This window comes from Plasmodium berghei, assembly GCF_900002375.2.
Source record: "Plasmodium berghei ANKA genome assembly, chromosome: 6".
Classification (NCBI taxonomy): Eukaryota; Apicomplexa; class Aconoidasida; order Haemosporida; family Plasmodiidae; genus Plasmodium; species Plasmodium berghei.
In genome coordinates, this window is record NC_036164.2 from 974,235 (window position 1) to 984,266 (window position 10,032).

A 10,032-nucleotide genomic window follows, 5' to 3' on the forward strand; every position below is an offset into this window, starting at 1 on the left:
CATAAAGAGGAATCTAACTTTTTTTTAGTAATAATATTGTTTTATTAAGTATAATAATTTAATTATTAAAAATTTATAATATATTTAACTACAAACAGTTGTTATATATAAGGTCGAAGTGTTTGCGTCACATATTTGGTGCACTGTATATAAAAACAGTATGATCTTACTCAATTTACAAATCGCAAATAAAATTCGATTACAATGGATGACTATGTGATATATGAATTTTTTAATAATAATAATTTCCTTTACATTTTTTGATATTGTATTATATATATCATTAAACTTTATTTTAATAAAATTTTCAACAATGCATATTTATAATAATTTTTTTAAAATGTTTATTTAGTGTAGTAACTTCCTTTATCTAACGATGGATTTAAAATATGATTCGAGTAATAAAAACTATCAAATTATTAATGAAGATCATTTGAAAAAGCATTGTGATAACGAAAATTGTGGGAGTGATTTCGAAAAAATTAGTGCTGGATGTTTATATTTGTTTGATGCGTTCTTTAAGAATTCTTCTTTGTTTGAGTCTGTTGCAAAAAATAACATCGATATTGTTGAATAAATTATTATATGGTTAAGTTATATGTTAAACCTAAAGGAACAATTATGATCGACGACGAATCTAGAATATTTTAATAAAACATATATAAATAGTAATGAAAAGAATACAAATTCTATAAAAGGTGTTACGGAGTATAGTAGTTATAAGGAAATCATAGATAAAAAAAAGGATTTGTTGAATATGGATATAGATAGTAATATTATATCTAAATTATATGATGTATTAAAATTATTATGTGAAACGTATTCTGCATATGATAAAAACAAGAATGATTGCACAATTTTTTCAGAAAAAGATCAAAAATTTGTTGATAAATGTAATGAACATAAGTAAGATTATAGTATTACTAAAAATAGTTCATATAGTAAAGTATTTTCTACTTTATTTACTGATTATCAAAATTTAAAAATTAATTGTAGCAATATTTCATCAATTCTAGAGACAAGCACATCACAAAATTCTGAACAAAGTGTACAAAATTCTGCACAAAGTTCTGAATCGAGTTCTAAAGTTACATCACCAATTTCGTCGATAGTAAGCAAATTAATTCCAGTTTTATCGATATTTGGTGCAATAAATTTATTTTTGGAATTTCTTATAATGTGAATAATAAGGAATTAAAAATTTTTTTTCATTATATATATGCAAACATTAACAAACAAATCGTACGTTTCTTAACATTTTATATTAGTATTCGTTATTTGGATTTCGAAAAAAATTAAAAAAAATAAAGAAGAAAATGGATCATTAATATGTGATTCGAAGAGTAATGACTATTTCAGGAATAGTAATAATGATTTATATATGTTAAGAAATTGTCTATTTTGAAGTAATTTTTTACCATAATTTCTATATAGTTTTTATGTTATGGACCCGAGTTAGGGATAAGTATTATATTGCATTTAATTTTTTATAATTTGATAACATTTATTAGTTTAAAGAATTGTTTTAAATATATATAGGAAATAAATTATTAAAATATGTAAAGGATAAGTTGTAGTTTTTAATATTTATATTAAGTGTAAATATGTAAGAAAAAATGAGGATGAAAATAAACGAATAAAGAAATATATTTTTATAAATTATAAGAATTGCATTTCGTGTTAATATAATTTAATGTTAAATGTGTTGAACTATGTACTTTTTGTATTTTATTGTTAATTTATGGTTAATGGTTTATGGGGCAATTGGTCGAATATTGGGATCGATGTAGAAAGATGACTCCCCAGTATAGATTTGGTTCTATAAGAGAAAGCTGATTTAAATAATTACAATATATAATATGAGAAACTGGTGGAGAATGAAAAGAGATAGAAAAACGTGAAAAGGGTTATACATTGAAGAAATTGTAAAGTCGTAAATTGAGTTGATGAGAAAATGGGATTATTAAAGATATCGAAAGTTATGTAGGTCGATCCTGTACCATTTATTTATTTATTTATTTTATTTTTTTATTTTTTTTTATAAAAAAGAACAATTATTTATAATTATAAATTTAATTAACTTTTTTTTTCGAAGTTAAACATTTAATATTAACTTATATTTTATTAGTTAATGTTTTGTTTCGATTTGGGTTTAATTTTATATTCTTCATATAATAAATAATTCTTTCATAATTGATATATATATATATATAAATTACGAAATATATAATTTATATAAGACATAATACATTTTATAATAGTTAAAATGAACATATATATATAGATACGTTTTATAATATATTTCGTTAGCAAATTTCCTAGTAACTCCCAAAAGTTATATATATAATTATGTTATTATTACAAAAGATATAGATATAAATGAACAAAATGATTTATCAATAACTAGGCCTGGAATATTTTTAGATTATGTCAACATAATATAGATATTATATAAAAGTATATTTATTGAACTTACATGTTCTAATAATATTTTTTGTTATTATGCATATATAAATTAATAAATAGGTATTATAAATATTTCGTTTTACTAAGGAGAATATATATGTTTTAAAATATTTTATTCTAAAACGATGAAATAAGGAAAGTTTTTACATATATTTAAAGTATTTCTATTGAGTGCAATAATAAGTTTTTTGTAACATACAATGCTTATGAGTAGGAATAATATTATATTAATATGCTACTAAATAGTAATAAATATTTAGGCTTATTTAATTGGATTATATGGATATACGATAGTTATATATATTATTAAACTTGTAATAATACTGACAATGGATAAAATGAAAAATGAATATTATGGCATCTATCTAATTACACTTTTAATGTGATATTAGTATTAACACTATCAAACAAGAGAATATAAATTTTATTAATAATTATACAAACCCCCTTAAAAATATTGTTTTTATATCTAAAAATAAATACGTTTTATTATAAAATATACAATACATAATATATGTTTAGGTTATAAGTATAGATGTGTGCTTAAAATGATAACCTGTGTTATATTGGTTCTCAGATTAATTCATTATTCTAACCAAAGTATGAATAAAATTTTAAAATTAAAGTTAACATATTTATATGATTTAATGGTTAAAATATATCATTTAATCATTTATATACTAAATAATAAGAATGAAAAGAAATACACTAGCTACTACCCCAAAACTAATTTATGCTCATGAGCTATTTTAACTGTAATAGATCAATTAACCTAATTTGCACATTATGTTTTTTAATTTTAAAAATAAAATGAGATATTCACTCAAAACTATTCATTAATTTCATTTATATATAAAGAAGTGTTAATATATAAACAAAGTTATTACACATTTTAAAATGAATTATTAATTAATATATTGATTAATTGTAAATGCACACAATATATAACTTAATTCGAAAAAATAATATTAATTCATTTATTAAATTTTATAATTTAAACAAATTTTCTTTCATTTATTGGAAATAATATAAAAAGGTGTAATATTCCTTATTGAATAATAGCGTATATCAATATATGACATTCAAATAATGATATTCAAATTCATTTTTAACAACCATAGTAATAACACATTTCTTATTCTTTATGTATTTATAGTAACATAAGTTTTGAAATTCATTTATTAAAAAAGTAGTGAATATAATTTTATTTTCATGTGTAAACCTATAATATAAATGCATTATTATATAAAACAAATTTCATCTATTTTTGTTATGGCATTCCATGAATTTGTGTAATCGGGTTATTTAAAATATTATTTTAAAAAATTGTATTATGCATAAAATATATTATATATAGATATGATAAAAATGTTAAACAAATAGCCACTTAAGACAATTAGCAATTGTTATAAACAAAAATCGAATACCTGTTTAATACTATTATTATTCCATGCTAATTCAAGCATTCAAACTAATAATAATGTCTTTAACTACATATATTAATTATATATAAATCTCAATTAATTAATTAATAACCTACTTTGTCTCAATACATATATTACATAAAAATAATATTATGACAAATTGTTTACAGATTAAAAATAAAATCCATAATAATGATTCTCAATGTGGTATAGACATTTTTTAATAAAATGAATTTTCTTTTATTGTTTTTCATTGTTTATAAATTAACTTAAATTTATAATATTTCATTAATATATTTTTTATTAATTTTTATAATATTTTCGTAGTGTGAAACATTTAAGGGTATTGAGGAACTATTGAATGATGATTTTTATCTCCATGGTATAAATGACAATACTAAATTATTAGAAATTTATTGTCCTATTAGCAGTGAAACGGGGAAAAGAGAATGTAAAACTGCCAGTCAAAGAGTTAATGCTGCTACTGTATTATTATTTAATCATTTATTTAGCGGAGATGAAAATATAGAATCTGATAATAAAAATAACGAATATATCATGTATATTATGCTATGGTTAAGTAGTAAAATGAATCTAATTACAGATGGAACTTACGGAAGCGTGTCAGATTTTTATACTACGTTTATAAAAAATGGTGATGTTGATGTTGATGTTGATGATAATTATTATTATGATTATTTTGATAAAATCTCTGAAAAAAAAGAAATAATGAAAATTAAAATTGAAGGAATGCATGAACTTTATGAGTTACTTAAAGATCTGTGTAATGCAATTAATAATTCTTCCGAAGATTCTTCAAATTGCTCCGATTGTTCAAATTTTGCTAATAAATGGAAAGACCAATCCAATAAACTTGTTGAAAAAGAAACTAAGGTTTATGAAGATGAGTATTATTGTGATGTGCTGTTAACTTTAAAAAAAGCTTATGAGAAATTTAAAAAAGATAATGGTATCCAAAATAAACTTCCAGAACTCGAAAAAATAGAAAAAATAAATAATTGTAAGGAATTATGTAAAGATGCAAACAACTCGTGGAGAATTATAGATGCGAGTTCCCAAGATTTATCGAATGAAATAGATCGAAATTTTAGTGACATTTTAAAAACAATTCCCTCTAAAGATAAAAAGAAATATCGGATACTGAAGAAATTTGTGAAAATTATAAAAAAAATAACGATCAAGAAGAGAAGAATAGTGAAAAAAAAGAAAAGAAAAAAAGTAATTGTCAAAGCACCGATGAATAAAAAACAGAGTAACAAGCATCAAGGATCAAGCCAAGGAGGAAAACAATCAGTTACAGAAGAACCATCACAAATTTCAGAAGATGAATCATATTCAGAAGATGAATCAGATTTAGAAGGTGAAGAAGAAGATAGTGAACAAACCGAACCGAAGAATAATTATCAAAACACCGAACAACAAAATACAGTAGATCAAGCATCAAACCAAAGTGATAACCCATCATATTCAGAAGGTGCATCATCAGCTTCAGGAAATGAACTAGAAAATAGTGGAAAATCACAAGAAGACTCTGAAGAACAAACAAATACAAATTTATCAACGAAAACGAACAATCAAACAGTAGTTCAAGAACAATCTGGTGCAGAACCAGAAACAGATTCAAAACCAGAACCAGAACTAGAACCACAGTTAAAATCACAGACAGAATCACCACTACCACCACCACCACAAGCACAACAACATCAACCATCATTGTCACAACCAGAACAAGAACAAGAACAAACACAGATAAAATCACAGAAAGAATTAGCACCACAACAAGAACCATCAACACCATCATCGTCAGAAACAAAAAAACAAGAACAACTAGAATCTCCATCTACACAAGAAAAATCATTGACGAAACATGAAACTGGATTTTTATATGGTTTATATAAAACGCATATTTCATCTTTTTATAAAAACCTTACTGATTATGGGCATCGTTTATATGAAAGTGTATCAACTAGCTTAACAAAAGGTTATTCTGCATTTAATAAAATTTCTAATGATTTAATTAATCATCTAAATAAAGTAAATGATACATTACCATCAGTTGATAATAACATTCACCAAAAAGATTCGGGAAGTGATTTACTTCCATCTGATAGTCCATCAGAAACGCCCTTGTCTTCACCGATACAATCTAGTGACAATAAAGTTGAAGGTGAAAACCAAGAAAAAGAACCTGAAGATAAAAGCCACGAAAAAGAAACTGAAAGTGGAAGCCAAGAAATAAATTCTGAAGATGAAAAACCAAAAAAAGAATCTGAAGGTGGAAGTGGAGATACAATAAGTGAACCTGAAGGTGGAAGTGAAGATACAATAAGTGAACCTGAAGTTGGAAACCAAGAAAATAAAACTGAAGGTAAAGACCAAATAAGTGAAACTGGAAGTAAAGATGAAGTACCAATACCAACACCAGCTCCTGAAGAGCCATCAAAGGATTCTATCAATAAAATACATGATCAAGGAATTAAACAACTTCCTCCTGAAATCAAGGTAGAAAAAGGAATATTTGAAATAGGATTTCCAGGAGATGTATTTAAAGGATACAAATTATTTGTATATTTAGTTATAATTATTGGCATACCCATTATTTTAGCACTTATGTATAAGGTAAATAGAAAGAAAATTATTAAATAGAAAATTAAAAAATACATATTACTACATATTTTGTGCATGCATAAAAAACAAATAACTATATATTTTTCATAATTTTATGTTAGTATTTTTCATTTGGATGGAGAAAGGAATTGAAGAAAAAAAAAAACATGAAAAAGGTTATAAATATGTTTGGTGGAAATGAAAAGACAAAAAGAGTTATAAACCCAACTGATCGAAAAAAACAAGTACAAATAATTATAAATTTATCTAAAAAAAAACAGGATAAAAAGCTTACAAATCCATCTACTCAAAAAAAGCAGGATGAAAAGGTTACAAGTTCATCTACTCAAAAAAAACAAACTAAACAGTTTATAAATTCCATTTACTGGGGAAAATATCCATTATTAAATATGTATAAACTTATGGAGACCGATCCTGTACCATTTATTATTTTGTATTTGGTGTTTATTTTTTATGTTTATAGAAGAAAATGCGATTCTTTAGAATAATAAATATAATTAATAGTTTTTGTTTTGTGTTCATATTCTTTGGATCTGACTTAAAAATTCAATATAAGTAATTTGGCTTATATAAACAATTAAAAAGTGTATTTTGTGTAATATATAATATGTGTATTTTATTAATTTATATAAAACAATGACGTATGATCGATTCATGTGATTTCAATTATAACTTACTTTTCTATAACTCTAAAAATATATTAGTTTATAAATTATTTAGTAACGAAAAAAAATAAATAAGAGGAAATAAATCATTAATAGATTATTCAGATGACATGAATTGATATAATTAAGATATGTCCTATTTGGAGATAATTAATTTTTAATGAAAATTATTTGGTTTATAAGAAAAATGAAAACAATAAATAAATTCCATTCATGAAAATAAATTTTCTAATATTACGGTCTGAAAAATATATATAAAATATATGTTTATATATAAATATTTTACAATAATGCATTTTGATTAAAAGGAAGCATGTACATCAATCTAAGAAAAAAACATAAATGGATGAATATATAACATGTTCAGGTTTTTTGGAAATTATAAATATGTACACTTATTTAAAATAATATTTGTTTTAACAATTGTTGAAATAAATTGTTATGTTATTAAAATTTGTATATCGCTTACAGAGTCGACATAGGTGATATTAACATATCTGTCTTTTTTTTCAATGGAGTATGCAATTAAGTTAAAAAACGTTTTTTTAATTTTCCTTTTCTAATATGTCTTCAGAATCAATGTAAGTTATGAATAAATTCTCGTTTTTTACGATTTAGTTTTTATATTTTTTATCGGAAGGGTTGTGATCATTTATATATGCTGAAGCCATGACTACTATAGTTTTGTTTTCTGATATCTATAAAATTAATAAAAATATATTGCATAAATTATTGTGAATAATATAAAAAATATGATTTATAACGAAATAGAAGAGGAAAATTTTCCTTACTTAAAATTTTGGAGCTTAAGCATAAAAATATTTATGACGAGATCACGGCCATTTTTTGCAATGGTGTTGTATCATTACTAAATTTGGATTGTACACACGGACAATTTTTCAAAAAAATAATAATTTCGCATAATGTAAATTAAAATATTATAAATTTGAAGACATGGGAAACAATAAATAGTATCATATAACAATGACAATACTAAATCATGAAATGTCGAATAAATAGTAACAATAATATAATGATTTGACTAATTATTTATGTTTTGTATACTTTTAACAGAGCCATTATTGAAAAGTTTTTTATAATTGGGACCCCATAACATGTTTATTATTTCATTATACTAATGGAAACAAAGAGAAATATATGTATATAAATTATAATAATTTTTTTATTTTAATTTGGTTTATAACTTTTAATGATGTTCATTAATTGATACCTCATTCTGATTAATAATTATATATTGAATTTTTTCAACATTTGTATGACCTCGATGTTTTTTTTTATAAAAATAGATATTGTAAGCATAATATCTATTACATAATTTATAACAATCTTTACTTGTAGCATAACGTTCTAAATATTTTAAAGCTTCATTAATAAATATGCACGCTTGTATAGTTTCTTTGGGATATTTACATAATAGGTGATTGTTTTTTTCATATATTTCTTCTGAATTATCATTGATGAAAATGAACATATTTATATATATATAAAAATAAAGGTATTGTATTTATATTATAAAATTTTTGCAAAGACATACATTTAATGTTTTCATAACGAAATATGTAATATATATATTGTTGTATTTTCTTACGTAAGATAACGTTTTCTTGATATGAATGTTACATATTTTATTGGACCAGGGTCAGTTGCAAGAGTTTTATTATTGACATGTAGGGAGATGGTTAAAAGAAATAAAACAATTTTAACATAAAATTTATTCATTTTTGAAGTTTACAAACAAAATATTAAAATATATATTAGTATTTTTTAAGTTAAAAATTAACAACTCGAAAAAATAAGCCACAAGTATAATTAAAATTGAAGCAAATAATTTTTCCAATAAAGTATAAAAAACTATTATTTAAACGGTAAAATTTATGCTTTTATCAGATTTATAAGTTTAATATATTTTATATTTAAATAATTCAACCAAAAGACAACGTCAAAAACAAAAGCTTGATAATAGTGAATATCTAATGTTATTATTCATAATTTCATTAATATTATAATATCTAAACATATATAACTTTAAATATATAAGCACCTTTTTAATATATAGCATTATGAATGCACAATTTTATATTTTATAATTAACTAAATTCAATTTAAAATTTATAAAACATCTCATTATCTATGAAATTTATATATATATAATAGAAAAAACAATGTTGTTATTACCTAATAGAAGATCAATCATTTAAAATAAAAATATAAAAGTAAGAAAATAATAAAAAAATATGTTTTTCCACAAAATCGGTTAAAATGGAGAAAATTATTAATATTTAAAATTGGAGAAATATTATAATAAAATATAATAAATTAGAAACGATTTAAATGTAAATATTAATGGTGATTTGTTAATGTTGTCATTATATGTTTGTATTTATTCATAAAAAAAAGATATGTATCTAATATTTTATTATTTTAATTGATATTTATTAATTTGTTCGTATTAAACATTAATAGAAAAATATAGTTTATAAAATATTAAAACCGTACCACTAAAAGCACCAACATATTATAAATTATATTAAAAAACGGGTGTATTTTTAGATAAAAGTTAATATTGATTTGAAAAAAATATAGTATTTATATCCATAAACAATTTTAATGAATATAACGAAGTTTATTACAATGGTTAGATAAATTAGCTTTAAGAAAATAGAAAAAATTAATAAATGAAATAAATTCGTTTTTTTATAGATATATTCATTATTCATAAAATTTAGAAACAAAAAACTAGTAAATATTACTATTTTGTGAATAAATATCAAGTTATCAACATTATCTCAAACTACATATATTAGTTC

The 10,032-nt window shown here is 22.1% G+C and overlaps 1 protein-coding gene and 2 pseudogenes across 1 annotated transcript, besides 2 other annotated features; 2 read left to right on the forward strand and 1 right to left on the reverse strand.

Annotated features, from left to right (window-relative positions):
- The first annotated feature begins 204 nt into the window (after window positions 1-204).
- Window positions 205-1,328, forward strand: PBANKA_0623651 (annotated as a pseudogene).
- Window positions 205-1,328: a sequence feature (PIR protein, pseudogene;~BIR protein, pseudogene).
- Window positions 1,329-4,082: 2,754 nt separating this feature from the next.
- PBANKA_0623700 (BIR protein) lies at window positions 4,083-7,027 on the forward strand (the record flags this gene model as incomplete). The annotated part of the gene is made up of 3 exons (XM_034563887.1): window positions 4,083-4,097; window positions 4,218-6,530; window positions 6,641-7,027. 3 exons carry the CDS (start codon window positions 4,083-4,085, stop codon window positions 7,025-7,027), a joined length of 2,715 nt encoding a protein of 904 aa, XP_034420738.1.
- A 1,219-nt stretch (window positions 7,028-8,246) lies between these two features.
- On the reverse strand, window positions 8,247-8,944 carry PBANKA_0623751 (annotated as a pseudogene).
- Window positions 8,247-8,944: a sequence feature (fam-a protein, pseudogene).
- Window positions 8,945-10,032: the final 1,088 nt, after the last annotated feature.